This window comes from Anoplophora glabripennis, unplaced genomic scaffold (genome assembly GCF_000390285.2).
Source record: "Anoplophora glabripennis isolate ALB-LARVAE unplaced genomic scaffold, Agla_2.0 scaffold53, whole genome shotgun sequence".
NCBI classification, from domain to species: domain Eukaryota; kingdom Metazoa; phylum Arthropoda; class Insecta; order Coleoptera; family Cerambycidae; genus Anoplophora; species Anoplophora glabripennis.
The window spans coordinates 529,595-557,207 of NW_019416376.1; the positions used below are offsets into that span (position 1 = coordinate 529,595).

The window sequence follows — 27,613 nt, forward strand, 5'->3', positions numbered from 1 at the left end:
TAAATTATTTTTTCTTTTCAGTGTTACAGCCAAAGAAAAAGTAAAAACGTTTCTTCTTTTATGCGCAGATAACCGACGACGAAAATTCACACTTTCCGTCGCCAAAACTCCCATAATTCTAAAGCTGTCAGGAGACGCGCCAATTCACGTCGAACTAATAAAAACACGATCGTAATGGCGCCCAACGAACAAAAAGCAACACTTACCAGTGCCAAATTCCCGGTCCACGAAGGGGTCGCTTATCACCGGTATGGCCTCCTTCCTAAAGGGATGCCATAAATAACGGCCCACGAACCCGGAGTGTCGCTGATCCTCGGGGTGCACCGCAACGGCGACGTCGCCCAGCATCGTCTCGGGACGCGTCATAGCCACCACTATTTCTTCATCTGGATATAAAAAAACGCAGATTTATTGGGGATGAGGGTGATATATCGCAAGCGAATGAGTATGAGCTCCTGTCGATAATATCCCGAAAATTAGAAATAGGAAACTTAAAATCGCCAGGGCCGGATTGTCTATAAATAGATTTCCAGTCGTGTTTCAGAAATTTCAGCATTTCTCAGTATAATTTCATAAAATTTCTACTTGTACTTCACAGAAAGTGAAATACTATGAAAAAAATTTGCGTGATTTTTTTTTACTTTTGATGGTTTGTATTTAAATAATCTTGGTATTAGTTAAAGCTTCATCAATGCCTTCACATTTTTTTTAAACGCCAAGACCCTGTACCTGTGGTTAGATTAAATCGTTTGGCTTAAAATGATTCAAGGAATATTCTCTAAAGTTATGACGAAATTGTTTGACCGTGCTTGGGGTGTTTTACAAAGAGAAAAACAAAGACATACATTTTTTTCCTAAATTTAATCCTCGGTACTTACCGCTATCCTTAAGTTTGTAAGCAAATTTCGTGAGAGTACCAAATTCAACAGGTTTCTCATAACCTGGTACGGATATATTTGTCGGTCCCTCCACATTTACGTGTTCTACCTCAATATCCGAAATGGCAGACCTCAAAACGCAAGACCAGTTCACTAAGTGATCAGCCCTGTAAATGCAAGACATACATAGTATGTCAAAGGCACATTTTTGAGACACTGCCTACCTATATATAAGGTTAGCGTTGAACAGTCTTATAAATGCCTCTTGGACAGCGTTTGAACAGCGCTGATCCATGGTAAATATTTCCCTTTCCCATTCTAAAGAAGCTCCCAATCGACGAAGTTGTTGACCTAACAAAAGGCATTTCAGAAAATGGAAAACTAGTATCAAATCTTTTCACAAACTTTTCCAAATGTTTTCTATAGTTACATTCCTCGCAATTAACATATAAAAGTTAAGGATGCGATTCTCCAAACAAGAACTAAATTGGGATTAGCTTCGAGCAATTTTGTGAGTTAACCTGCCAACTACCAACCTATAACTTTGGCTTTCTCCTCCTTCCACTGCCACGCTTTTTCCTGAAAGCGAAGCCTGCCGATGTCGTGTCTGGTTTGGCGGTTTTCCTTCCACAATCGCTTCTCCACCACCACTTGAGTGGCGATCCCGGCGTGGTCGATGCCAGGCACCCACAAGGTCTCCCTTCCCTGCATTCTGTGCCTGGTGAAAATCCCACTGCATTTAATATCGGGTTCCGGCTCAGAACTTTTCACTAAACGGTATTAACCGAATAGTAAAAAGTTATAAAGAACATATAGTTCTCTAGAACGACAAAATCCCGTTGTAATTTTTTTACCGATGTTTTGATTTGAGTAATTTTTGTGTCAGGATGAAAAGTGCAACATTTTCAGGCAAAACGATAACACGGTCTAATTATTTAATTGTTCAGATCTCTGATACTAAAATTAAAATATTTTCGAAATAATTTTATTTAAACGAGACTTAGAAAGTCAGAAGTGAGATTGTGCGCGTGTTTGTTTTGTCCTCTTCGTGTAGGCCTAACAAGTCTCATTTGCTTCTAAAGGGAAAAGTACTTAACAACAATCCAGAGTTTTGTAAATCTAGGTCAACGGGTTAGGCTTTTGTCCTGATAAAAGGTCGATAAAATGACTGCATAATGAAAGCAGGGGAAGACTTGGGAATTAGAAATTAACGCTCTGCAAATCTGCCCAAGTATTAAACTCCATTATCATTAGAAGAATTTTTTTTAATATTTGAATTATTTTGTATCATAGAAGAGGCCAATTTGCCCACGTATTCCAAACTACGCTATTTTGTTATTGAACAGTGCAATTGTGCAGTTAAATTAGGTATTCTAAAAGTTTAGTCGGTTTTAAAATAATAGTCTTTAAATACACTAGTTCCTAGTGTATTAAAATCAATTTCTATGCAATAATCGATTGTTTTTAGCGTAGTATTAACTTAATCAGCTAAATCACATCAGCTTTGAAAATAGCACGAATGCTACGATTTGACAGAGCATTAAGCAACAGAAAAATGGTTACTTTTATGGTAATTTTCCTCTTTTTTATCTAAAATAACAGCGGTAATAGATTACATTAATTTAATTGGAACATCGAATACAAAGTTTTAAAAAGAGGATTACTTGCCATCTTACTAAAACGTCCTCGACGGTTGTCGTAAGGGCGTGTCCCAAATGTAAAGTTCCAGTAATATTTGGAGGTGGTAAAACCAAAGTAAATGGTTTGTTAGACCTTATAGGTGGTTCAAAATAGCCACGTCCAAGTGATAGAGATTCTACTTCGTGGGGCACGTATCCAGCATTCAACTCTAAACAAATCCTTATATTATTTGAATTAGGTACCTACATACATTTAATTGCTAATTAAGCCAAAAAAAATAAAATCTAGAACATATCGGCTTTATTATAAATGAATATTACATTATCATAGTTTTATAAGTATTTTTAATTAAATTGTAAGACATGAGAAAATTCGCAGAGGCATGTTAAAGATTTTTTCTTATTATACTCGTCTAATTTACAGAAATTCAAATTGGCTTCATTATGTCACTTATATAATTAATTATTGAAAGATTTTGAAAAATTAGTAGCTGTATAAAAATTACCCTGTAATAAAGATATTTGAAATTTTGAGAAATGCGCCAAAAGATTTTACAAGAGAGACCTCTGGTATCATGCTTGATAATTAAAAAATTAAAATAGTAAACAAACTCACCGGCGGCTTCTTTGTCATATTTCGTGCTTCTTGCTCTTAAAAATCCGAGTCGTATTATGCGTACTTTATTACTACATAGTGTGCACCTTTTATATAACTTATACATCTTAAATACACTGTTAACTTTGTTATTGGTAAACTTTTCTATTAAAATTATGATAATTATAGTTATCCTACCATTTTGGCATGGAACATGGAACACACAATTTCCTCTTACTTTCATAGATGGCGCTGCTACTATTAAATTAGCCACAAAATTTAAAGCGAAACTTTTGTTACTTTTTTATTATTTAACAACAATATTATGAAAGTATATGATAAATTAAATGATTTTTTTTTTCAATTGCTCGACATACGACATACCAAAAAAAATATTTTGCGTTTTGAACTTGGAGCTATGTTCACAGTTCTGGTTTTGAAATCGACATTGAACAGTATTTATTAATTTTTATGTTAATTAATTAATCATCATTAATCAATTGAACTCACTTAGTTATTGTTAATTATATTATATTTATAAATTATGATACTACCGCGTAAAAGTGTGTTCCATATTTGAGGACTTTGAGGTTAGGTTATACTTCTGTCAGGCTAAGGAGCTCAAGAATATGTCCTTTTTATCGAAAAATCCAAATATTCCACGCCGGCAAATGTTGTTTTTATTGCAAAATACATTTGTTTCTAATTCTTCCGTGCAAATAGCAGTTCGAAACTTTGCTACAAAATCTAATGTTGGAAGAATTACGAAAGGTATCTTTAAAGTTGGACTTGTTGGGGTTACCATGGGTGCGATTATGGGCACTGGCTATTCAATTCATCAAATGAACAAACCAAGGGCACATATAATCAATGAACAAACTTTCGTACCTGCTGTTAAGGAAATGCCTAACATAAAGCTTAGCCGGGAAGTAAGTGAAATTTTTTGAACAACATATGTAAGCATTAAATTGTTTGTTTTATAGATTAAATACGCCGGGGATGATAGTGGTCTAAAATTAACGTTATTTCAATACCAAACATGTCCATTTTGTTGTAAAGTTAGGGCATTTCTTGATTATTATGGTATATCTTATGACATCGTTGAAGTTGATCCAGTATTAAGACAATCTATAAAATGGTCGACATACAAAAAGGTTCCTATTTTGGTTGCTAAAACTGCTGACGGTTATCAGGTATGTAACAAATTAAGTGCAAGAATATTTTCTAGCTTAGTATTTACATATTTTTATAGCCCCTAAACGACAGTACAATGATTATATCTGCACTGGCGTCATATTTAAAAGACGTAAAAAAAGATATACCAGAGATAGTTAAATGTTTTCCTATAATAGATTACTTGGATGAAGACGGAAAGAAAAAAAATGATATAATGAATAAGTACTTCCTGATGTTGAGTAATCCAATAGATCAGCATAAAGAAAAGGAATATACGTAAGAATTTAAAGTCTTTTCGTTATCCAGGATTTATTTTTATTGTTACATATTTTCTAGTGAGGAAAGAAAATGGAGAAAATGGACTGACAACGTCTTAGTCCACGTGCTTTCTCCAAACGTATATCGGACGAAAGAAGAGGCACTTCAGGCCTTCAACTGGTTTTCCGATGTAGGTGAATGGGAAAAAAACTTTCCGACTTGGGAAAGAACGCTGATAATCTACGTTGGTGCAACAGCCATGTGGCTAATTGGTAAACGGCTCAAGAAGAGACACAATCTCAAAGACGACGTAAGGGAATCCTTATACGACGAATGTAACACATGGGTTAGAGCTATAAACACGAAAGGCACTAAATTCTTGGGAGGAGATGGGCCTAATTTAGCAGACTTGGCTGTTTACGGCGTCCTGAGCAGTATTGAAGGGTGCGACGCTTTCAAAGACTGCCTCGATCGTACTAAGATAGGGAAATGGTATTTTTCTATGAAGGAAGCAGTGACGCAACATCAAGGTGCCCGGTTTGTTTAAATTTTAGTTTTGTACTTACCATGAAAGTGTGATATTGATAGTTTAGTTATTTGATTAATAGCAAATGTTTTAGTAATAGCAGAGGTAGTAATATGCCAAGTTTGACAGTTATTATTAACTGCGAAACATGGGTCCCAAAAATATTCATTGATTTTCCTTTTTTTTTAAGTAATTTCGCTTGAAAACTTGAAAATTTTTAACATGTTTATTCTTTATCGTATCTTCCCTAGGTTCTCTAGGTTAAAATTAATTATTATAATTCCAAATATCCTGTATATAATATATGAATGGGCCTTGTAATTTATTGACCCAGATAACTTTTCTAGAAATTCAAAGGCTTTATTTTAACAAACAAGTTGTATAATTTACGGTTGTTTGACAACATATTAGTTAAATCGAGTAAATATTGTTATAACCACAACATTAATGTTTTGTTATGGAAGGTTTGTGTTTATATCCTAAATGAGATTTACATACTCAAATTTACAAGATTTCGCATCATGATAAACCGTTATTTACACCGTTGTGTGTCTCCACGTCCAAAAGAATATTACGCTTTTTTATAATTGATTTCGTAAAAACTAAATTTTCAGTACATGCAAGTTTATCAGGATTTTTCTAGTTGGTACCATTTTTTCTATTTTTAGACCATCTTTTTATTTTAGTATAACTTCAATGGTCAGAAAAAATTCTAAAACTACATTAAATCATTTCTGTGTTAAAGCCAATCATGTAAAATTAAGTACATATTAGTTTCTGACTGATACTTCATCCATTCTTTCAGTTGTATCGTGTATATATATTTTATAATGTAAATATAAACATTGTTGAATTTCCTCCTGTATTCGTATATTTTTTTACCTTCTACACTTCCTTTTGAAGAAAAGAATCCCCTGCAACAGATTTTATTTTGTCTCAACATTAATGTTTTTTGTATTAGGTAAGTATTTAATCGAAGTTTTACGAAACAAGATTTTGCAATTATTTCATGTAAGTATAGTCTTTCCGAAGTCAGTTGAACATGTATAAAAACGCCTAGCAATAAAATTTAATGAGTTTCATATGAGTCCCTAAAAACGTTTTCTGCTAAAGGAAAAACATACAATAATTTGTATATAATGTGTAAAAAATTTCCATTATATGTTCATTTAGCCAACATATGTTAATTAATTATCTCCTCAAACAATTTTATTATATTGATGGTAAATTTTGTCTGTTCCGTTTCAAAAGGTCTCCAAAATGCCACGTAAGAAAACAAAATATCCTTATTTCTCCTTTTCGCGGTTATAATATAAATAAAATCACCTGAATCACACCAAATTCCGCATTCCTGCACTGCACTGCTAGGCAATTTCTCAACAGCTGAGATTTATTGCTTAGTCGCCCAGTTCGGCTGTCTGTGTACGCCGTTTCCCGCGCCCGCATTCTTCAAGTGGGCGTATACATTTCTACCACCTCCACGTTTAGTACGACCAGACCGATATCACATGCTGTGCCGATATGGGTATGGCTAAATAAATATGGGACCATGTTTTTCAAATATTTCAATGCTAAGTTGCTACGTCAGCGACCAAACCTGGTACAATTCTGCCAACCTCTTGGTTCTTCAATTGAGATCGAAAATACTTTTAACCTTTCCAGTCTAAAATTCTAAATAGAAATCTTTCTAATATTAAATCTGAAACATTGAAATTCTTATTTTGCTATGATAATTATTTCTCAGAATTATGTTTTTATTCAATTGAGTATTTCTACTATCCTGAAGAGAAAAAGGAATATAAAATATAAACCTTTTGCCATCTTGGGCCAAAATGATTTTCTAAGATTTATCTAACCAGAAATATTGCATGGCGAGGAAGAAGATAAACGTTAACCTATTTTATAAATCTGTTTACAAAAATTTCCTGAATTGGGAACATTTCCTAATGCTAAGATAAGTAATTGGTACAATTTCGGTGAAATACGTTATCTTTCATAAAAGGTAATCCTATCCTGTAACTAGAATCAGTTTAAACTTTGAGGAAAAAAAACATTTAACCGGTGATAGTAAAAACTGAACTGTAGAGGAAAAAATGGTAGAAATAGCACAGGCTGTGTCGAGTTCGTATAACAAAGGCAAAATTGGGTACTCACCAATGGCGTATCTTGATTTACATACCAGGGAGTGCGGAAAAATTTAGGTACAAAGTATTGAAAAAAAAAATAAATATAATTTAAGTACTATTGAAATATAGGACAAACGTGCTCAATATTATTTTTTATAATGAACAATATCATTCTTCTGCTTTTGTCCCCAATAACCTTTTCAATTACTTTACTCTTTAAAGTTTGGTATTTCTCGCACCATTGATCTAGATAAAACATTCTAAACTAAATTTTAAATTAACTTTTTACTATGAAAATTATTAGGGGCGCGGTACCCGAGAGCTGGTACTCACTAAAACTAATTTCAAATATGAACTTGAATAGACGCAAACCCGTATTTTTCACTAGCTGAACCCTGTCACGTTTCGCAGCGCCACCTATTGCATTGTATCGAACTTAACCCATAAATTTGAATTCAAATCGATCGAGTGGTATTCGAGTCTATAAGTGACACATAGACTAACATTGATTTGTAAAGATATAAATTCTTGTTATAAAATTTTGCTAATTTTAAGAAAACTAACGCATATAGAGGATATCTTTTATTAAAAATATAGTAGTTGGTTTAAAATTAATCACATTGTCGTAATTTTGAAACTCTAAATGTGTTTTCCACGACATCACTTGTTAATCGCCCTGTATACTACTTAGACCAAAAACACATACCAATATACCTATCTTTTTGCAAATATTTGATCAAGTAAAGCAAGATGCTAATCTGTTTACGCCAATTCACAGTAAGGGATTAAAATTGATTGTTTTGCATACAGTTAGTTACCCAATTCTTTTATAATCCGCAATAAGATTTGAAAAATAAATTTCCGAATCACCTGAACTAGAAACTTCCCCTTTTTGATAAAGTGTATAGGTACATATATAAAAATGGTTATAGAAACAAAACGAGCACAGTCGATATTTTAGTCTGAGAAACAGAGTCAATTCAAATTAGAGATAAAACATGTTCCCAGCAATTGTTACTAAATTATTTTTACTGAGTGTATTTGCAGCTTCAATACATTGCGATGAAGGAGGTAAGTATGTAATATATTATTATATAAAACTTACTGATACACCTACCTTCTTTTTAAGTAATGTTCAGATAAATAAAATATCTAAACTATTCATATTTTACGTGTTAAAATGAAATATTTTATATTTGAAATTACTTTTTGTTATGACTTAATTGCTTAATTTTATATTCCTTTGTAAATGCAGCTTCAGTTTTGATACCACAAGTTATGAAGTAAACAAAAATATTATAAAATTAATTTCGTAATTCTGACCTCGTCTTCTTAATCATAGACCCCGTATACCGAATTTGGCGCGAATGTGTTATTTTTGAAAATTTGGTCGGCCATCTTGGATCCGCCATCTTGAATTTTTCAAAATTGACCTCGGAACCGTGATCAGTGACCCCGAAAACCTCCGTATACCAAATTTGGCGCGAAACTGTTAGGAAAATTCGTGATGTCTGACCTTAATTGAATCGTTTTTTTTGAGATTAGAAAATGAACTATCAATTTTGACCGCGAATTCACGTTCGCCGGGGTCTCATATAAATGAACATTTGAATATAGAAAAAAAAAAGTGTATTTATCTTAACACATTTTCTTGAATTTTTGCTATTTTTGACCTGTTTTTTGAGATTAGGAAATTCCTGTGATGTGATAGCTCAATTCTGACACCGGATTCGTGATCAGGAGGCTAATACTACGGAAAACATAGGATGTCGCATAAAAAGTACACACACTTTTTTTTTGTGTGTGGCTGTGTATTGAATTCGAATAACAAAAAGAATATTGTTACTTTAATGAAACATAGCGGAATAGTAACGGTTTATTTTTTAGAGTATTACTGGAGACCATGGACCTCCGGTTCACCGCCTTCGGACGCTGTCACTGCGCGCGACTACAGGGGCGTATCATACATAGTAGAGGGCTACGTACCAAATCGTGGACTGTACATCGGCCAAGCCTTTGCTAACCAGCACCAAGTGAACGTATCTGTTTCTAACTCAACCAGATCGTCAACTTTTATAGTAGCAGATAGTCGTTCTTTAAAGGTGAATTGAAATTTACCAAATTTCACTTTTAACATTTTCCTAATCCAGTTTCTCTTCATTCTCAAGTCAGTTACAATTAAGCAAATTGTTTAAGGCCAATCTTCCTTTATGACCAGCCTCTTGGCAGGACATTATAGAAATAATCTACTATTACGAAAACACTTTTTTTTTGTAGGTGCTCTGCGCTAAGAACTTGGAAAAGCTAGCGTGGTACCCTATAACCTACTCTACCCTCCAAAATGAATTAGTCACAGCTGTCATAAATCCGGTTCTTGGTGGTTTCAATGCCGACGACCAAGTGGTATATATCGGTAGGTTCGTGGATAACAGCAGAAGGATTGTAATCCTGGGAAGCGTCGTTCAGGATAACTACTTGCACTACCACTACGGCGGTAAAGCTTACTTGCAAGGGTATTACGAAATACTTGTTATAGGCAGTAAATGTATATCTTATTAAATTAAGTTTATGCTATTTTAAATGTTATTATTTAGTACAAACGTGTTAGTTTCCATAGCTATGTAAGTTTTCCTTTAATAAATCATTTTTATATGCACATCTGCGTTTAATTTTAGGTGTACATCAGTACAGTACAGTTTCTAAATTCATAGGGCCACAAAACCGTAATTTTAATTTTGGTCCATAGCCATCTAGAAAAAAGTTCTAACCAAAACATCAGGAAGGGTTGTTTGTTTCAACCACTTCGAAGTGAAGGGTGCAAATAAAATTTTATTGCTAAGACGTAGTTCCATCAGTAGAATATACGTACCAAATTTAAAAATTTTAGGTTAAGCCGTTTTTAAAAGAAAAAAATGAAAACCGAATTTTTGGTTCACCCCACAAACTCAAAACGAAAAAAATATAGAAAAGAACCCCCCTAAAATAGGCCATAGAATATCCTCTTTCAATATTTACGAGGAATTACGGGACACCCTGTATAATATTTTTAATAATAAACTGGCCAAACTTTTAATTTGGGTGGTTAAGATAATTATTTTGAAAAAAATCCATATTCTAAAATAACTCTGAAGATGTGGTGCTAAAATAGGTGTTTTTTGTTATAATATTAAATACAACTTATTAGAAGCTAAAAAAATATTAGGAGTGGCAATTCTATTATTTTAGAATGTTTATTATCCCTGGTAAAATATAAAATTTCTATGATGATTTTTCTTAACTTTGTCTACATTAAAGATATATTTAAAATTAAATTTATTACATACCTAAACATAATATTTTGATTTAAATTCATTTTGTTTTATTATTTATTATGTCGAAGGCTGATTTTACATTTAAAAAAACTGATTGCTCAAAAATTTATCTTTTTTCGAATAAAATCGAATCTTTTTTTATGATATTATTATTACAATAAAACAGTGAACTTAATTATTTCTTTATTTACTATTTTAAGTAGGTATCAGACAAAGACTAGATTCGCTATAGAATTTACACAAGCTTGTTGTTGATAATTCAGCAGGAATCCTCTGTTAGCTACGTCTGTGAGCTCGTCATCATCCGTCACTACTGTCAGGACAAACGGCTTTGAGGAAGCTAAAATGGATAAAATATGATTTATGACATGACATTTCAAAAAGAGTTTAAAAATACACCTACAAATAAGTAGCCAATTTCTAATAACATTTACTGTTGTGGTGCTTATTTCTCATTAAGATCTACATCCACAGAAATCATAGAGTATGACAGTCCATAAGGAGTTAGTTTAGAAAACACATCTACCAATACATACAATATTTCTAATAACATTACCATAACCTCAAGAAATGCAATGAAATATTGTGAAACTCCTCCACATTCAAACTTCCAAACATTTCTTAAGTGGATAATCTTCCTCCTTAAAGATTGTTTTTCCTTTATAAATCTGTTTTAGAATCGCAGTATACGTAAAAGAATAAGTCTTCCAAGTATGAAATACACGAAATATAACCATTTTTTGTTCCATAAATCACTGACACTAGAACTTACTTCCAGTGGCTTACGAATGTTTCGATTTTTCTTTTAATACTTACTAACAACTGTCGGAAACTGATTGCCGCAAAACCTATCCCCCGCCACAGCAGTACCATTGGCGTACGAGGGGTTAGGAATCACAACGAAATCAGTCGTACAATTCTCCCCTACTAGACCATCCCCAGGCAATCCAGGGGTTACAGCCACCAGTGCCGTGTTGCCACTGACCGTGAAGGAGGAGTCATCTGACCCTTGACTCCATTGGATGGAACAGTAACCAGGCGACATGTTGATGCAGATACCATAGTTCAGGTTCGCAATTTGCCTGGTTCCAGGTCTAGTGGTTCCATCCGCCAGCGTAACTAAGGCACCGTTGATGGTGGTACCGTAGTTGAAGCTCATCACGGTGCCTGATAGTTCTGTGTAGTACTGAAGGCAACCGATGGGTGCTGAAGGCAAAAAAGTGAAAGAAATTAGTGAAAGTGTGGTCTCAACGGAATCATTCTACTCAGATTTCTTTCATGTTGTATGATTATATTAAGAGAATAATGCTCCTATACTTATAAAGGGAATTGATCTTTTAAGAAGTTGAAACAAAATATGGTTGAAACTTAAAAGATGATGGCTTTGAGATCAAACGACTTTTACCTAGCGTGGGACAATCACAAGCAATTTGAGTAACTTTTATGTTCCAACTCCTGCCCAGGACAACAGCGGCGGACGTGGTAATTGTCAGTTGAATATTGGTTCCGTTGTTCACCATGAGGTACATGTGCTGTCCAGTATTTTCTCCACAAAGCACTGGAACGTTCGAAGCAGATCCTGTTACAGTCAAAGAATCAAAGACGCAATATCCATTCCCATCGGGTTGAGCCAAGATGAAATTTAGGAAGTCCAATCTAACCTAGGATAATTTAAAAATAATTCAAAATAACTAACGAAATTATAAAACCTTACCTGGCAGGCACTAGGACAGGGTATTATAGTAAAAGTGCACTGTGTTACTCCGGATACTGTGGATGGAAAGCCTGAATTGATGAAGTACGTATTGTTGTAAGTCGATGTTCCCCCACAGGTCCTTTGAACTAATATTTGTGTAAAATTAACGTCGTGGACCGGACTATATATAAAAAATATGTATCCAAGTACTTACATAAACAGCAAGTCCCAATTCCACAAGACCCGGAAGCAATACCATTGAAATCTGAACATTGAGATGATCTGTAACATGTGCCGTCAAATCCTTCCAAGGAAGTGCAGACGTCGTTTGCAAATCGTACCAGTCCAATAGGCCAAACTAACTCAAAAGTTTAACACAATGGAATATATTTTATTAAAACATAACTTACATTTTCCTTGGCGCTCAAATTGTGTTTCGTGAAGAGCTAAGGCCCCAAGCAAATAAAAATAGAGAACAAAAAGTCCAATTAACCCTAGTAGCTCAACCTTCATGTTAGAGTGAAGAGGTCCAACTATTTCGTGTATAGTTCTACTCGCTTGACGTTCAATATGATTATATCGCCGGTAGCAATTTGAAAAAAGTGTCAATTGTTAAAAATAATAGATTTCCAGGTCAGCGTGTTCAGAACGAAGAGGTAAAAATGGTTGTGCAAACTTTAATCAAATATGGAATGGGATCATTTAAGTGTCAACATAAGGAATGAGCAAGATTATGTGTGGTAATCTTTATAACTGTCCGACAGTCTAGTTTACACAGGAGTTGTATAAAAAATAAATTTTCAGTACTTAGATTTTGTAAAAACAATCTCAATTTAGATCAAGATGAACTTTAAAGGAAGGAATTAATGTTCGATTAAAGTTTAAATACGATGATGTTCATATCATAATTCATTCAGGAAAATCCAGCTGCTTCTCTCTGACAATTTTTTTTTCTTAACACCAGTAGCTATATAAAATCAAAATTTCAATAGCGTAACATGATCATAAACTCTTTCAAGCATACTAGTAGTAAATGGTATAATTACTTGTAGAAAAGCAGTAAATAAAAGCAATATTAAAGAATGAACTGAAATGGCGTAGTAATTATTGAAATTGCTTGCAAAAGTGAATCAGTGATGAATCAAAATATTCTTTACACGACTCAAATTTCTGTTTCCTTTGCCGAAAAACTGTATCACCTAATGTCTTAAGTCTGTATTGTTTTTAAAACCGCTAGCTGATCCACTTATATCATTTTATATTTAAATAACAAAAGATGTGTTAATTAATCCCCAAACTTCAAGTCGCAGTTTTCATAGTACCTACAAGAATTATAAGGCAGAGTTCATCATGTGCGTTAGAACACTCGCCTTCGGTGTTGTAAGAGTCTTAACTCTATTACCAATAAAGCAGAAGCAGATGTGGATAGTTAAGGAATGGAAAATGTGAGTAGATACAACAGTTTTTTTGTAACATATCTAATTACAACGCTAAATATTATGTGCTTCATTTTTTACCTTTTAAGACGGACCCTTATAACTGTAGTCAATGACAAAGAGAACTTCCATGAAGAAAAAATTTCGGGAGAAATTTGCGAAATTTAGAATTAAATTAAGGGTTGCAATATACTTTTCTTTCATAATCAACTGGTAGATACAAATAAGAGTTTTTCATAAACTTACCGTTTTGTTTGACAAATATAATGCTGTTGTCAAATTAAAATATAAATAGGTATACCTACAAAGAAAAACAGCGGTTATTTTTATGTTTCTATCAGTTGATTATGAAGAAAAATATTTTGCACAAATATGTGCAACCTTCTACGAGATCTCGGGGTTAGCTGCTCCTGTTTAAAATTTTTATTTCGTAAATTACGTGAAAATTCTCTTTGTAATCTAGAAATCATTCCCTAAAAAACGATGCTTCATCCTATTATGTTAAAACAAATGAATAAGATCCAAGTCTAAAAAAAATAATTTGTTGAAATATTGTCTAATTGTAAAACATGAAAAAATAATCAGGTAACTAAAACAAAAAACTAAATATAGATGAATAATCACCGCTTTCAAATTTGCAACTATTGAACATAAATTAATTATTCTAATTATGATAAAACTTGATTGTTTCTGTTTTTTGTATTATAAGCATCAGACAAAGACTTGATTCGCTATAGAGTTTGTGCAAGGTAACTGTTGATAATTCAGCAGGAATCCTCTGTTAGCGACGTCTGTGAGCTCGTCATCATCCGTCACCACTGTCAGCACGAACGGCTTTGAGGAAGCTAAAAAGGATAAAATTAGATTTATGAACATATATCGGCCTACTTCTAATAATTGTTAAGGTTTCTAATTAGAACTCATCCTTCATTAGGTATTACAGCTTTGATCTTAGAACAATCCAAATAATGCTTACATTTCAATGTTTTACGAATAATTCGATTTTTCTCTTAATACTTACTAACAACTGTCGGAAACTGATTCCCGCAAAACCTGTCCCCCGCCACAGCAGTACCATTGGCGTACGACGGATTAGGAATCACAACGAAATCAGTCGTACAATTCTCCCCTATTATTCCACCCCCAGGTAATCCAGGAGTGACAGCCACCAATGCCGTGTTGCCACTGACTGTGAAGGAGGTGTCATCTGAGCCTTGGCTCCATTGGATGGAACAGTAACCAGGCGACATGTTGATGCAGATACCATAGTTCTGGTTTGCAATTTGCCTGGTTCCAGGTCTAGTGGTTCCATTCGCCCATGTAACTAAGGCACCATTGATGGTGGTACCGTAGTTGAAGCTCATCACGGTGCCTGATAGTTCTGTGTAGTACTGAAGGCAACCGATTGGCGCTGAAGGCAAAAAAATGGAAGAATTTAGTGAAAGTGTGGTCTCAACGGAATCATTCTACTCAGATTTCTTTCATGTTGTATGAATGTATTAAGGGAATAATGCTTATAAATGGAACTGATCTTTCAAAGAGTTGAAACAAGGTATGTTTAAAACGTAAAAGATGATAGCTTCGAGATCAAAGGACTTTTACCTAGTGTGGGACAATCACAAGCAATTTGAGTAACTTTTATGTTCCAACTCCTGCCCAAGACAACAGCGGCAGACGTGGCAATTGTCAGTTGAATGTTAGTACCATTGTTCACCATGAGGTACATGTGCTGTCCAGTATTTTCTCCGCAAAGCACTGGAACATTTGAAGCAGATCCTGTTACAGTGAAAGAATCAAAGACGCAATATCCATTTCCATCAGGTTGGGCCAAGATGAAATTTAAAAAATCCAATCTAATCTAGGATAATTTAAAAATAATTCAAAATAACTAACCGAATTATAAAACATTACCTGACAAGCGTTAGGACATGGTATTATAGTAAAAGTACACTGCGTTCCTCCAGCAACTGTCGCAGGAAAGCCAGAATTGATAAAGTACGTGTTATTGTAAGCTGACGATCCTCCACAGGTCCTTTGAACTAATAATCGTGTAAAATTAATGTGAACTGGAATATACCGGATTTCCAGATATTCCGTGTACAAGAAACTACCATAATTTCCTACGAAAGTTGACACAAGAAAATTGTTTCCTCAACATCTATACAGGGTGATTCACAACTTATCCAAAAAAATTTGGGAATAGATGCAGCATGAGAAATGGAATCAATATCGTAAAAAAAATTTTTGTAAAATCCTTATAGTTTCCGAGAAAAAAAATATTGAAGTTGTGGTACATTCAACCACTACATAGCTGGACAACTGTAATCTCTAGCGTCATTCGCCACGTGGCCTCAGCGACTCCGAATACTGAATTCGGATTTTGCAATCGTCGTTGCGATATTTACCTGTTATCTGTGGTGTTTGCAATAGGTTTCTAGTAGTTAGTGTCAAAAAATGGGTAGTTAGTGTCAAAAATGGTTTGCGTGTACTCGGAGTTGATGGATTTTGTTTTAATTTATGGTGAAGCATGTGTGTTATGGTGAACCAAGACAACATTTGTGTTAGTTCGTAGAAACTGGGTACAACGGACCCAAATGTGTTTACACATTAGTAGATAAAAAATATTGAACAATCGTTGTAACATCGGGTATGTCAAATGATTTTATTATTTAAAAACACAAATTAATTTTATTAATTAATAAAGGCAAAAGCAGTTGAATTTGCCGATATAAAATAGGTGCGATAAAATTCTATTTACATATTTCTTTCCTTGCGAAAGTTTTTGTCCGTTTTTATCACACCGCCATGCCGGTCGCATTGTGCGAGGTCAGGTTTTACAGTGGACCAGTTTCCAGTGCCGTGCAGAAGTGTATTTTTAAATCATTTTCGAACTGCCCTTTTTGATTTTTTCTTTACAAAATTGTATTTGTAAGGGTCCCCTGTACATCCAGATTTTTTTTTTTTTTGATAAGTTCTGAATCACCCTGTATAGAAGTACTGGTGTACTAAATTTCATAAAATCTTAAAAGGTGTTTCAAAGTTTATCAACTTTGGTGTAGTAGAAAACTGCGGTAGCTCCATGTACTGGGTTAGTCACTATAATCCGACAACTTATTGTGAGTTTATTCTTGAAATTATTTCTTTGTTAAAATAGTTTTTTATAGGAAACAAATTAACGATGGTAAATAAACTTCTGTCATAGTCATTTGTTTGTTCCGCGTGCCTCGTCCATAGCCACTGCGATTCGTCATAAATTTCCCTCCTGTTTTTTCAAAAATAGCTTTAAACTGAAATATGTCGAAACGTCCTGAATCAAACAGTAACATATTATATATTTTTGAAAAGAGGAAAATTTAACGAAGCTAAGTATACACTAATATATGGGGATTTCTTAATATTCCTTATATTGAGACACCCTGTGTATAAAAATGTGGGTACCTAAATACTTACATATACAGCAAGTTCCAATTCCATTCAGAGCACAAGACCCGGAAGCAATACCGTTGAAAGATGAACATTGGGATGCTCTGTAGCATGTGCCGTCAAATCCTTCCAAGGAAGTGCAGACGTCGTTTGCAAACCGCACCAGTCCAATAGGCCAAACTAACACGAAAGTTTAACACAACGGAATATATTTTATTAAAAAAAACTTACATTTTCCCTGACGCTCAACCTGTGTCTCTGGTAGAGCTAAAGCGCCATGCAAATAAAAATGTAGGACAAACAGCCCAATTAACCCGAGTAACTCAACCTTCATGATAGGGTGAAGAGGTCTAACTATATCATTTCTTAAAGTTCTACTCACGTTACGGTCAATTTGGGTTATGTTTGCTTATATCGTCGTTGGCAATTAGAAAGAAGTGTCAGTTAATAGAAATAATGGATTTTCAGGTCAGCCTGTTCAGAACGAAGAGGTAAAAATATGTCGGTAATTGTTATGCAAACTTTAATCAAATGCACAATGGGATCATTTAAAATGTCAACACAAAGAATAAAAGGATTAAGTGTAGTAATCTTTGTATCTGCACAGCAGTCTAGCTTGTACAGGATATGTGTAAAAAACATATATTTATGTTCAGTTATATTCAAATAAAACCTAATTTAATCCACATTACCAAAATTTTCTTTAGATGACTAGTGCATATGCCGAAAAAGTGTATCAGCTAATGGCTTACATCCGCATTATTATAAACCGCTAACTGATCCACTTAAACCGTTTTATATTTAAATAACAAAATATGTGTTAATTAATCCTCAAACTTCTAGTCGCAGTCTTCATAGTCCAAGAATTGAAAGGTCGAATTCGTCATGTACGTCAGGACACTCGCCTTCGGTATTGTAGGAGTTTTTATTCTATTACTAATAAACACAGAAGCAGATTTGGAGAATGTCCATCCCTTAAGGAACGGAAAATGTGAGTAGGTATAATTTTATATTTTAAATGCGGTCAAAACAAATGTAATCTTATTCTAGTCTTCCCATTTTTTGGAGTTGGATTGGTGAGGTTCGAGAATGGACTCTGTGGAGGGAACAGCACATTAGAAGGTACCTGCTACACCAGAAGACAATGCGCCCTGGCTGACGGTGTAGGTACCGTCCGATGTGCAAGTGGTATAGGCATATGCTGCATCAGTAAGTCGTTTTGGTGGTTTGAATCGGAAATGTCATTTCACCAATTCTAAATAATTCATTACCGTCAGTTACCGATATTTTCCTCTATGGATTACGTTGAAAAGTCAAATACTAACTTGTTTTAGTTCAAAGGACGTGTGGGGAGACCTCTTCGCTAAATAATACATATTTTGTTAGCCCAGGATTCCCAACTGCTTACACAAACACCTCCATCTGTACCTTCACTATCAGTAGGTGTAACTCTGATATTTGTCAAGTAAGTATTGTTTTTAATTGTTCACTTAGCGTCTGGAAAGTGGCTAGTGGTTGCCCGATACTTAAAAATGTTGACCCATCAGAAACAAACAAGTAGAGGCATATTACCTTCCGCTTCTAATTTCGTTTGTATCACTCAGTATATTTCTAATTGATCATCTCGGAGCTTTTTACAAGTCACATTTTTCGTTGAATTGCGTCACTTACAATGGATTTAAATCTAGCCATTGCCTGGAGCACCCCAGGGTTCTAATCTGGGTCCTTTACTATATTTATTAACGACATTACTACCTTTCTCAGTTGCCATAAATTAATATATCCAGACGACTTAAATATATTTCCTTCTGTGTCAAGTGTTGATGGTTATGTTCATCACACCATTCTACTGAATCGTGTGATTGAAATCGTTTAAATTTAAATATATCTACTACAAAATATTTTTTCTTGTATTTAAAGGTACTAGTCGTAAGAAACTTACGCAAAAAGTAATATTATGTTAAAGTCGTCTATATTTACGAATAATTTTTTATCTGTGTTTAATTAGTCAAATTATATACAGGGTGATATTATCGAAAGTTTTAATAATGTGCTACGTTTTTGATTAATCCAATAGATTAATAATTCCCACAAAATGTTAGCCAAGCACATTGGACTGTTCGAAAGTTACAGAAGATTACAGTATGAAAGTTGACAAAACACCCTGTATATCATAAACGGTTAAGATTAAAGTTATAAATTGGGATGCTTCGAAATGAGTGTGCTCTGCCTCGTTAATTAGTTTGTCACATTATACCTAGGACAGACACCCTTCGCACCAAAATTATTCTTTTTTTAGGTCAGAATAGATTTTCTCTCATTCAATTTGGCCCAGCCGAACGACAACGGTAGCTGCGTTACAGACGCCTTGATTATCACTGGCGGTGCTTCCAATGTGCCCGTTTTGTGTGGGGAAAACAGCGGTCAACATATTTATGTGGACTTCAATGATGCCAATAATATCATCCTTACTATCAGTACAAGTACATCGAGTATTGCCTCGAGAGCTTGGAACATCAAAATCGCACAGATTGCCTGCAATTGTCCCAACAGAGGTAGGAAAGACAACCTTGCTTCTTTGGATGATATTCTGGATTTAACTAATTCAGATTATTCTTATTCCATATCCAATTTTAGCTCCTTCTGGTTGTACCCAATATTACACCGAATTATCAGCAACAGTAAACAGCTTTAACTATGGATCAGCTGGAAGTCAATTGGGCACCAGGCAATTAGTGAATGAAAACTACGGAGTGTGTGTGGCGATGCTGGCGGGTGAGTTGTTTTTTTTTGCGTCATATAGACTGGATAAAACGAGTAATTAAAAATATCGGGAATTTGCTGCCAGCGTGTCACATGTTGTCAATGTTTAAATAAATTGTTCAATATATGTCTACCTTCAAAAGTAAACTAAAAAATTTATTTTAGTGATCCCTCCATCTTTCATTACATTTTGTCCAAATTGTAGGATATTGTGGTATCCAGTGGTCGCAGTCTGGTGGTGCTTATTCCTTCACAGTTACCAATAACACTTATACCAACGTGGGAACTGGTACTATAGGTACCGACGCAGCTGCGATTTTAGGATCGAATTGTACAACAGATTTTGTTGTAATTCCTGCACCCATATATATTAATGACACGCTGGTAAACACGGACAGATTCTGTGGAAATGGTTTTCCAACCCTCATAAGTGAGTTTTCATTTCCAATTCGGATGTCTTTCAGACTTTAAACGATTTTTTTCAACAGATGAACTTACAAAATTGTTTAAAATCAGATTGATGGTAAAATCTCATATTGTTTCAAACTATACAAAAAAAACAGATCCAAATATTTCAAACTGCAATTACCTACTTTGTCACAGTCTATGTTTATAGTTTTACATTGTCAATAATATACTTTTTCAGGTTATTCCAAACCATTTGTGTTAACGGTGGTAACAAATACGAATGAAATAAACGATACAGGAAACAGAGGATTTTCTTTAACTTATACGCAGATACCATGTTCTGGTGCTGCTTTATTAGGATAAATAAATTAAAATAGAAGTATATAAGTATCTGTTTTCTTTATAGTCACCTGCCTATTAAAGTAGTATAATAAAATACAAAATTAGTAAAAATAAAAAATTGTAAAGATCTTTGGCTGTAAGCCAAACAAAAATATATCAGAATAATTTCGACGTAAATTTTTATGTACAGGATGTTGAGAAAATAAGAAAACGTGAAATATTTGAGGAAGGAAGTGATTTTTAATCTCTTTGACTTTCATTTTAATAATTTTATTATTTAATAACAAATATTGGAAACAAAATTAAAATTGTATTCAACAGTTATCAAGATGTAATTTGTTCTTATTTTTTAATCGTAAACGGTTTTAATTCCATTGCATTGCATTATAAATTTTGCCGCCAAAATATTTGCCTCTGTACAAATTGAAATTTAATTTTAGAATAAATGGATATACCTACCCCAATCTCGAAAAGATTTTTCTTTTTTGTATTCACTCTCTAATTTTCGAAAATCTTGAGGTGTTAGTAATTGTATAATTCGTTTATAAAAAAAGTACAGACATATTTTTGAATTGTGGTTTTACATAGTTAGTATTTAAGCACTTTAAATAAATTGAATACATATCGCCCCTGTGGCCTAATGGATAAGGCATCGGCCTCCTAAGCCGGGGACTGTGGGTTCGAGTCCCACCAGGGGTACAACTTTTTTTTAATTTAATTAATTAATGTATAAAACAATACATTATTTCGAAAAAATTAAGCTATATTTTGCTAATACAATATAACGTCTGTTCAACGTACGTTTTCTAAACGTCAATGTATTCCTACCCTTGATTTCAAATATCAAAACAAAAACGTACAAACAGGAACAGGAGACGTGTGAGTAGAGAACAGAGAGGCAAGTTCAGTATTAGTATGTAGATGCTTTAGATACTTCCCTTTTCTTTTTCATCTGTTGCTGTTAGAAAAGGATGAAATACGTCCAGAACATTTAGATGTTAATACCGAACTTGCCTAAGGTCTATGCATACAACAAACATGTGGGCCAAAAAAGAAGAAGAAGATAAACAAACATTTGAAATGTAAGGTTATGTTTGATGTCTTTGTTTACTACAGTATTTGATTTGAATGTTTCCGTTTCCATTCAAATTTATTGGCTTACACTGTTCTTTAAAGCTACTATACAAATTTACGTTTACTAGTATTGAGTCGGTTTTGTCAGCATTTGTAGCGATCCCATTAAGAATGACGGAGACTGCAATGTAAAATCAGTTTAAAAAATTAAATATATACAAAATAAACATGATTGTATGTTCTTAGAGCTGGTCAGCTTGATGTGTTAATAAGGAGATTAAATGAAGCTGAAAGAAGGGCAAAGCTTCTAAAACATGAAGTTAAATCTATTCGTCAGGAAATTTCGATTTTACGACAGAATGTTGGAACACAAAACGGAAATGCGAGTATTTTTTCCAGCACGTTGACTACTACTCAACTATTATCAGACAGGTAGGTATTTTTTTTTAATTTCTGCATTGCAATATAGCTAAAATTGAAGTCAGTGTAAGACATTTACAACATTTACGTTTGATTATAAACGTTCCACAAAAATTGCATTTACGATTAAAAGAATATAAACGGGCATGCTTTCAGTGTTATTTTACTTGATGATGAGCCTGGTACAAGTTCAGTTGATAGTCTTTCATCCTACAAAAGACCAGCGATAGACGAAAGTGGACCTTCAAACAAGAAAAAGTCAAAATTCGAGTTTAATAAGGAAAATGATTATGTAGTAGTGTATACCGATGGTGCTTGTGAGAATAATGGAAAGGCTAATGCAAAGGCAGGAATTGGTGTATATTTTGGCGATGAACATCCTTTGTAAGTTTTATTCTTGATCTTGATCTCAATTTGTCTTTTTAGACAAAAATTAAATTTTAAATGTTTCGTGAAGAATTTGTATTATTTTTCAATTATTTGTGATTGATGCTCGTTAAGGCGAGAAATTTTTAAATGTTTTCATAAATTTTAGGAATGTTTCGAAGCCAGTTGAAGGAAGACCAACTAATAACACCGCTGAGATACAGGCCTGTGTACAGGCACTTAAAGTTATTAAGAGCCATGGTAAGAAAATTTTAAATTTTGTTTAGTAACTAATATTTGAGCAATTAATTTTGGAAATGGTTCTTCGTTGATGAGGTCAGAAAATCGATAAAAATATAGGGAGGCGTATATTTAATAAATTTAATGTTTTTGACGACTATTCATCTCTTTTTATGTAGTATGTAAGTTGGGGATGATTCCAGAAGATCTCAATAAGTTTTAGCAATTTCAATTATTAATTTTAAGCATCATTTTCCAATATCAATGGTTTTAATTATTAAATACAAATTATCTACTATAAGTTTCTAAACTTTTATTTTGAGATAAACTCGGTGTCTATCAATTTACCGCGTAAGGTTGATATTACAAAATTTTGAAAAACGACAACATTGTAGGGGAAGATAAAGCTAAAATACTCACCGATTCGGAATTTACCATAAATTGCATGACGAAGTGGATAAAAAACTGGAAGAAGAACAACTGGAAAACTGCAAGTGGAGGTAGTGTGAAAAATAAAGAGGACTTACAAATATTAGACACTATCATGAAGACTTTTACAGACATCAAGTGGGTACGTTTACTGCTATAAAACCTTATAAATTTATTTACAGCGATATATCAATTTTCCGAAATTTTTTATTCTTCCAGGTTCACGTCGCCGGCCACAACGGCATTAAGGGCAATGAGGAGGCTGATAAATTAGCCCGACAGGGGGCGTTACGGTACAAGAAGAGTTAAAAGAAGTAAACGTTGTTTTTTTTTATTTAAAATCTATCACAAACTGAGTTAAATCGACAAACATTCTGTTACTCTAAAATAATTTAAACATATTTTAATAAATTAAAAAATAGTCTTGCGTGTTATAACCGTTGTTCCTAAAAATTACATTAAATTTAATGTGGTAAATATAAAAGGAATACATAATTAAGGACACTCCTCCGGAGATGAAAGCACGCTGTTTAAAAGGGAAGGTGACTTCGGGTGGAGTTTCCGACGCACTGGCGAAAAATACTTGTGGTTCAGAGCTTCCCTGGCCGAAATTCTCTCCATGTGATCGATCTTGAGCAGAGACTCTAGGAGATTGATCGCGTGGTCGGTAATTAGGTACTCGTGTTCGGTGTTGACAAATCTCTGCCACGATTTTCGAGTGTGCACGCCCAACATGGATGAAAATTTAACATCGATCGTTATGTTGTACTTTTTCAAGTAGGTGTTCAACTCTGCCGTACCTGAAAGAAAAACCACCGTATTGTGAAAATATTTTTTAAAAGTTGTTTTTAATGACTAGCAACCGTTTTTTTTTACCCAGGTACTCAACAATTCAATTACGTTTTGACTATCTTCTTTAACACTTCCGCTTTTTACATTGTTAATTCAAATGGTTATAATTGAAGACATTTTTGGGGACATACAAGGACTGCGAATTAATTTTGAGGGATTCACAATAGACGGCGTAACTTACGCTATATCGCATCGGACCCTTTTGTAACTATATTTATGTCAAATCTCATCATTAGGCTCCGAAGATGTCGTATTATACGTCAACAAACACCGTTTGCGGAAAGTTTTACTTTTCCTGTTCAATTCAAAGAAAAGTGCTGCTGAAAGTCATGGGGTGCTGTTAAAAAACTTACAGTGAACATATTCCATCGATATAAACGTGTGTTTCAACGTTTTAGAAGTGGTGATTTCGATACATTTGACAAAGAACGCACTGTCAACCGAAAAAGCATTACTTGACCAAGATTCATTTCAAACGCATTATGAACTTGTTGAATGTTGATCGCACAAGAGTTTCCAAATGTTTAAAGACACTCACTATGATTCAAAGGCAAAGAAATTGGGTCCCATATGAATTGAAGCCGAGAGATTTCGAACAGCGAGTTTTCACGAGTGAACAATTGCTTCAACGCAAAGAAGAAAGGGTTTTTACATGGTATCGTCACTGGCGATGAAAAATTGATATGCTATGATAATCCTAAGCGTAGAAAATCGTGGACTTGCCTGATCATGCATCAACGTCGACGGTAAGGCTGAATATTCATAGTTCGAAGCTCATACTTTGTATTTGGTGCGACCAGCTGCCTCAACCAAATGAAACCGTCACTGGTGAACGCTACCGAACACAATTGAAACGTTTGAGCCGTGCATTGAAGGAAAACTGGCTGCAGTTCGAGCAAAGGCATGATAAAGTACACCACATGTTGCTCTGAAGTCAAAAAATACTTAGAAACGCTGAGACGGGATGTTTTGCCCCACCCGCCATATTCACCAGATCCGATTCCATCGGATGAGTTGTTTCGATCCATGAAACGCAGCCTGGCTAAGCAATGCTTTCAATTTTACGAAGATACGAAAAATTTGATCGATTTACAGGAAGTACAGCACAAACACACTATTTACTAAAAGCGTAACTCACCTAACACCTTCACAATCCTCACGAGTTGATCGTAGTTGTCGTTTCCATGGAAAAAAGGTTCCTTCCTGAAAAGCATGGAGGCAAAAACGCAACCCAAAGACCACATATCTAGGGAGTAATCATAAAACCCGTAATCCACCAACAACTCGGGGCCTTTGAAGTACCTCGACGCCACCCGAACATTGTACTCTTGCCCCGGATGATAAAAATCGGCAAGGCCCCAGTCAATCAACCTGATCTTTCGATTCTCTTGGTCGACGATGATATTGTGCGGTTTCACGTCTCTATGCATGATTCCTCTACTGTGACAGTACTCCAAGGCTCTCAGCACCTCGTATAAGTAGAATTTAGTGTCGCTCTCACTGAGTTTCAAATAAATGTTCTTGAAATCCTCGTGGTGGACCATCTGTTCAAAGATTAAAGCATGGAGGTCGGTGTGTGGGATACCGACAACGGCCAACAATTTGACGATGTTGGGGCCGCCTTTCAAACACTCCAAGATTTTTATCTCACGTTTCACTTTCCTCTTTCGAACCGGTTTCAGCATTTTTATAACCACTCGTTCGTTTCTTTCGTCGTGTAGAGCCTCGAAGACTATGCTATATTTTCCGTGACCTAGTTTGCGAATAAGGCTGTAGCTGTTTATGTCTTCCAACTGGGGGGAGTAATTATCGTATTCATAGTACGAGTTCGGTTTATTCGATAGGACATCGGCGTATACTCTGGATACTGATTTGACTTGAATATTTTTGGAATCCCTAGAAATAAAATGATTTTCAATGAACGATATTAAGAAATAAATAAAAATGCAAGAGGATCAACCTCATGCATATTACCTAAGAGTAATATCACTTCCCATTTTTTGCTTTTTGAATTGTATTTGCTGAGATACTTCTCTTTTATCGGGTGACTTCAGCTTTATTTTAACTAAAACGGTAACAATAAAGGAAAGGAATCCGTTGCTAAACCACATTATTTAATCATTCATACAAAATATAAGTATTTTCGAATGCACCAAAAAAATTATTTACTGGCTGCTATAATATATACGTTTAAAAATTATTGTTTAATTCACAATCACGTTACGTTTTTGATATTAAGAAAATAAACAAAAAGTAAAAAGATAAGCGAGAGATAAGGTTATTTTTACCTTAAGTATGTTACAGGTATGTTTGAAGGAAGTTTAGATTTTTCTAAATTTAGTAAATACATATTAGGTTATTCACAAGGTACACACAACTGAACGAAACGCATAACTAGCTTTAATCCAGCATCAACACAATGATTACTTGTTAATCATTTTACACAAATTATAGGTCCAGTACTTATTCATAAGTAAATGAAGATTAGAAGAATCTGATAAGGTACGTGGGTATAAAATACACTGATGAGATATTTGTTATCTGTTTGCATTATCTTCTTTTTGTAACGTAAGTATAAGCATCTTAAATTATTTCAAATGTAAGTATATAACTTCTGGAAAGTATTTATAAAACACAAATTTATTTTGTGTTCCATATAATTCCTCGTATTTTTCTGTTGATTAGTCGTCAGATAAATATACCTATATCCAATAATTTATGATACTTAGATACTAATATTTGTCACCTTTTATATCAAGACTATATCCAGTAATGATCTAATTCCTGTTAAATTTCCTCAGTAAAAAAATTCGAATATTAAATACCTACTTAAAAAGTTACTTACGAAAAGTCTTCATAGTTCTCCATTAGCAGTTAATAACTTCAAACTTGTTAATATTCCTACTTATTGTGACAGACAAAATCAAAACCGAAAATAGCTAATTCAGTTTTGAGTTTATTTCCAAAGAAAATACGATATTCCAATTTCGACACTAACAATCCGCCTGTAACTTTCTTGACAAGAACCAACTGGTATTTCAAAATATAATCAATACGTTGTATTATTTAATAAAAGTTGGACATTTCCTTAATATATGTGGAAACTACATAACCATTTTGACATAAAAGTAAAAACAAAATTTAATAAACGTTACTCTTCGTAGGTTTGTGTCACTTTTAAAACAAAACGAAAGATGCTTGAATTGACCAATCACATTCGCGGTGCAAAAAAATTAAGGGAAGTAAAAAAGGTAAAAATATAACAATTATTTTTCAAATACCAATTGTTGGTACTGAATTAACTTAGTGAAAATGTTTAAACATTTTTAAAATGGGACCAGCAACAATTTTTTAATTTTGTAAAATTAACCTACGCGTTGCGGGTTGCATCTAAGTTTCATTTTTATCAGAAATTATGTGTAGGTGTTACAAGTTGTAGGTATATTGTCTGAAGTTTTTTATTTGTGGCATAGCGTTAATTTTTTCTTATTTATTGGAAATAACATTAAAAAATTCATGGAAAAAAATCCTTGCGGATGTCTAGTTATTTTTTATGAAATTAGTTGAAAAAAGCAGATTCATCAGTGTATTATATGTTTTGTGGCAGCGACGTTACGTTTTAAAATTTTTGACAGTTTAAATTTATTTTTCTTT

General features: G+C 34.0%; 8 protein-coding genes and 1 non-coding gene across 11 annotated transcripts in view; 5 read left to right on the forward strand and 4 right to left on the reverse strand.

The window, feature by feature from the left end:
• LOC108905615 (valine--tRNA ligase-like) overlaps positions 1–3,331 on the reverse strand; it is a 36,491-nt gene extending 33,160 nt beyond the window's left edge. Inside the window, exons 1-6 of the mRNA XM_018708571.1 lie at positions 3,135–3,331; positions 2,547–2,727; positions 1,415–1,596; positions 1,103–1,229; positions 879–1,045; positions 207–386 (exon numbers count right to left, since the gene is read on the reverse strand). Of these exons, the coding sequence (XP_018564087.1) occupies positions 207–386; positions 879–1,045; positions 1,103–1,229; positions 1,415–1,596; positions 2,547–2,727; positions 3,135–3,240 (943 nt within the window). The 5' untranslated portion in view covers positions 3,241–3,331. The remainder of the gene's footprint in view (positions 1–206; positions 387–878; positions 1,046–1,102; positions 1,230–1,414; positions 1,597–2,546; positions 2,728–3,134) is intronic.
• Positions 3,332–3,510: 179 nt separating this feature from the next.
• LOC108905545 (prostaglandin E synthase 2) lies at positions 3,511–5,930 on the forward strand. The gene is made up of 4 exons (XM_018708483.1): positions 3,511–4,042; positions 4,097–4,306; positions 4,366–4,565; positions 4,626–5,930. Exons 1-4 carry the CDS (start codon positions 3,743–3,745, stop codon positions 5,092–5,094), a joined length of 1,179 nt encoding a protein of 392 aa, XP_018563999.1. The 5' UTR covers positions 3,511–3,742; the 3' UTR covers positions 5,095–5,930.
• A 2,205-nt stretch (positions 5,931–8,135) lies between these two features.
• LOC108905573 lies at positions 8,136–9,855 on the forward strand. Its single transcript, XM_018708516.1, has 3 exons — positions 8,136–8,270; positions 9,087–9,301; positions 9,477–9,855. Exons 1-3 carry the CDS (start codon positions 8,198–8,200, stop codon positions 9,756–9,758), a joined length of 570 nt encoding a protein of 189 aa, XP_018564032.1. The 5' UTR covers positions 8,136–8,197; the 3' UTR covers positions 9,759–9,855.
• An 861-nt stretch (positions 9,856–10,716) lies between these two features.
• Positions 10,717–12,465, reverse strand: LOC108905521. The gene is made up of 4 exons (XM_023454333.1): positions 12,421–12,465; positions 11,916–12,171; positions 11,327–11,716; positions 10,717–10,850 (listed from the first exon to the last, which is right to left on the reverse strand). The coding sequence occupies exons 1-4, from the start codon at positions 12,463–12,465 to the stop codon at positions 10,717–10,719; spliced, it is 825 nt and encodes a 274-aa protein (XP_023310101.1).
• Positions 12,466–14,353: 1,888 nt separating this feature from the next.
• Positions 14,354–17,116, reverse strand: LOC108905522. Its single transcript, XM_023454334.1, has 4 exons — positions 17,093–17,116; positions 15,245–15,500; positions 14,664–15,053; positions 14,354–14,487 (listed from the first exon to the last, which is right to left on the reverse strand). Exons 1-4 carry the CDS (start codon positions 17,114–17,116, stop codon positions 14,354–14,356), a joined length of 804 nt encoding a protein of 267 aa, XP_023310102.1.
• An 834-nt stretch (positions 17,117–17,950) lies between these two features.
• LOC108905523 lies at positions 17,951–20,599 on the forward strand. The gene is made up of 7 exons (XM_018708408.1): positions 17,951–18,056; positions 18,116–18,274; positions 18,400–18,530; positions 19,365–19,620; positions 19,703–19,840; positions 20,034–20,258; positions 20,475–20,599. Exons 1-7 carry the CDS (start codon positions 17,951–17,953, stop codon positions 20,597–20,599), a joined length of 1,140 nt encoding a protein of 379 aa, XP_018563924.1.
• A 605-nt stretch (positions 20,600–21,204) lies between these two features.
• On the forward strand, positions 21,205–21,277 carry Trnar-ccu. Its single transcript has one exon. It is a non-coding gene; the product is annotated as a tRNA-Arg (tRNA).
• Positions 21,278–21,666: 389 nt separating this feature from the next.
• On the forward strand, positions 21,667–23,530 carry LOC108905606 (ribonuclease H1). The gene is made up of 6 exons (XM_018708560.1): positions 21,667–21,840; positions 21,899–22,084; positions 22,229–22,456; positions 22,608–22,699; positions 23,074–23,249; positions 23,327–23,530. The coding sequence occupies exons 1-6, from the start codon at positions 21,707–21,709 to the stop codon at positions 23,414–23,416; spliced, it is 906 nt and encodes a 301-aa protein (XP_018564076.1). The 5' UTR covers positions 21,667–21,706; the 3' UTR covers positions 23,417–23,530.
• Positions 23,459–26,446, reverse strand: LOC108905604 (casein kinase II subunit alpha). Of its 3 annotated transcripts, XM_018708558.2 has the most exons (4): positions 26,248–26,446; positions 25,934–26,024; positions 25,098–25,855; positions 23,581–23,907 (listed from the first exon to the last, which is right to left on the reverse strand). In XM_018708558.2, the coding sequence occupies exons 2-4, from the start codon at positions 25,954–25,956 to the stop codon at positions 23,603–23,605; spliced, it is 1,086 nt and encodes a 361-aa protein (XP_018564074.1). In that variant the 5' UTR covers positions 25,957–26,024; positions 26,248–26,446; the 3' UTR covers positions 23,581–23,602. The 3 variants fall into 3 exon arrangements, with proteins under 3 accessions (XP_018564072.1, XP_018564074.1, XP_018564073.1); XM_018708556.1 differs by lacking the exon at positions 26,248–26,446 and having other exon boundaries at positions 23,459–23,907; positions 25,934–26,173; XM_018708557.2 differs by lacking the exon at positions 25,934–26,024.
• Positions 26,447–27,613: the final 1,167 nt, after the last annotated feature.

What these genes read in the sequence shown, in the direction of transcription:
- LOC108905545 (XM_018708483.1), top strand. Translation starts at nt 3,743, where the DNA reads ATGTCCTTTTTATCGAAAAATCCAAATATTCCACGCCGGCAAATGTTG. An exon ending in ACATAAAGCTTAGCCGGGAA is followed by an intron (nt 4,043 to 4,096) that starts GTAAGTGAAATT and finishes TTTGTTTTATAG; the next exon opens with ATTAAATACGCCGGGGATGA. An exon ending in AAACTGCTGACGGTTATCAG is followed by an intron (nt 4,307 to 4,365) that starts GTATGTAACAAA and finishes ATATTTTTATAG; the next exon opens with CCCCTAAACGACAGTACAAT.
- LOC108905573 (XM_018708516.1), top strand. Translation starts at nt 8,198, where the DNA reads ATGTTCCCAGCAATTGTTACTAAATTATTTTTACTGAGTGTATTTGCA. An exon ending in AATACATTGCGATGAAGGAG is followed by an intron (nt 8,271 to 9,086) that starts GTAAGTATGTAA and finishes TTTATTTTTTAG; the next exon opens with AGTATTACTGGAGACCATGG. An exon ending in CAGATAGTCGTTCTTTAAAG is followed by an intron (nt 9,302 to 9,476) that starts GTGAATTGAAAT and finishes TTTTTTTTGTAG; the next exon opens with GTGCTCTGCGCTAAGAACTT.
- LOC108905521 (XM_023454333.1), bottom strand. Translation starts at nt 12,465, where the DNA reads ATGGTATTGCTTCCGGGTCTTGTGGAATTGGGACTTGCTGTTTAT. An exon ending in AATTGGGACTTGCTGTTTAT is followed by an intron (nt 12,172 to 12,420) that starts GTAAGTACTTGG and finishes AAATTATCCTAG; the next exon opens with GTTAGATTGGACTTCCTAAA. An exon ending in TTGTGATTGTCCCACGCTAG is followed by an intron (nt 11,717 to 11,915) that starts GTAAAAGTCGTT and finishes TTTTGCCTTCAG; the next exon opens with CACCCATCGGTTGCCTTCAG.
- LOC108905522 (XM_023454334.1), bottom strand. Translation starts at nt 17,116, where the DNA reads ATGGAATTGGAACTTGCTGTATAT. An exon ending in AATTGGAACTTGCTGTATAT is followed by an intron (nt 15,501 to 17,092) that starts GTAAGTATTTAG and finishes AAATTATCCTAG; the next exon opens with ATTAGATTGGATTTTTTAAA. An exon ending in TTGTGATTGTCCCACACTAG is followed by an intron (nt 15,054 to 15,244) that starts GTAAAAGTCCTT and finishes TTTTGCCTTCAG; the next exon opens with CGCCAATCGGTTGCCTTCAG.
- LOC108905523 (XM_018708408.1), top strand. Translation starts at nt 17,951, where the DNA reads ATGTACGTCAGGACACTCGCCTTCGGTATTGTAGGAGTTTTTATTCTA. An exon ending in TCCCTTAAGGAACGGAAAAT is followed by an intron (nt 18,057 to 18,115) that starts GTGAGTAGGTAT and finishes ATCTTATTCTAG; the next exon opens with TCTTCCCATTTTTTGGAGTT. An exon ending in CTGCAATTGTCCCAACAGAG is followed by an intron (nt 19,621 to 19,702) that starts GTAGGAAAGACA and finishes ATCCAATTTTAG; the next exon opens with CTCCTTCTGGTTGTACCCAA.
- LOC108905606 (XM_018708560.1), top strand. Translation starts at nt 21,707, where the DNA reads ATGTTTCCGTTTCCATTCAAATTTATTGGCTTACACTGTTCTTTAAAG. An exon ending in AGAATGACGGAGACTGCAAT is followed by an intron (nt 21,841 to 21,898) that starts GTAAAATCAGTT and finishes GTATGTTCTTAG; the next exon opens with AGCTGGTCAGCTTGATGTGT. An exon ending in ACTCAACTATTATCAGACAG is followed by an intron (nt 22,085 to 22,228) that starts GTAGGTATTTTT and finishes GCATGCTTTCAG; the next exon opens with TGTTATTTTACTTGATGATG.
- LOC108905604 (XM_018708556.1), bottom strand. Translation starts at nt 26,070, where the DNA reads ATGTGGTTTAGCAACGGATTCCTTTCCTTTATTGTTACCGTTTTAGTT. An exon ending in GGAAGTGATATTACTCTTAG is followed by an intron (nt 25,856 to 25,933) that starts GTAATATGCATG and finishes TTTTATTTCTAG; the next exon opens with GGATTCCAAAAATATTCAAG. An exon ending in GAGGATTGTGAAGGTGTTAG is followed by an intron (nt 23,908 to 25,097) that starts GTGAGTTACGCT and finishes TTTTTCTTTCAG; the next exon opens with GTACGGCAGAGTTGAACACC.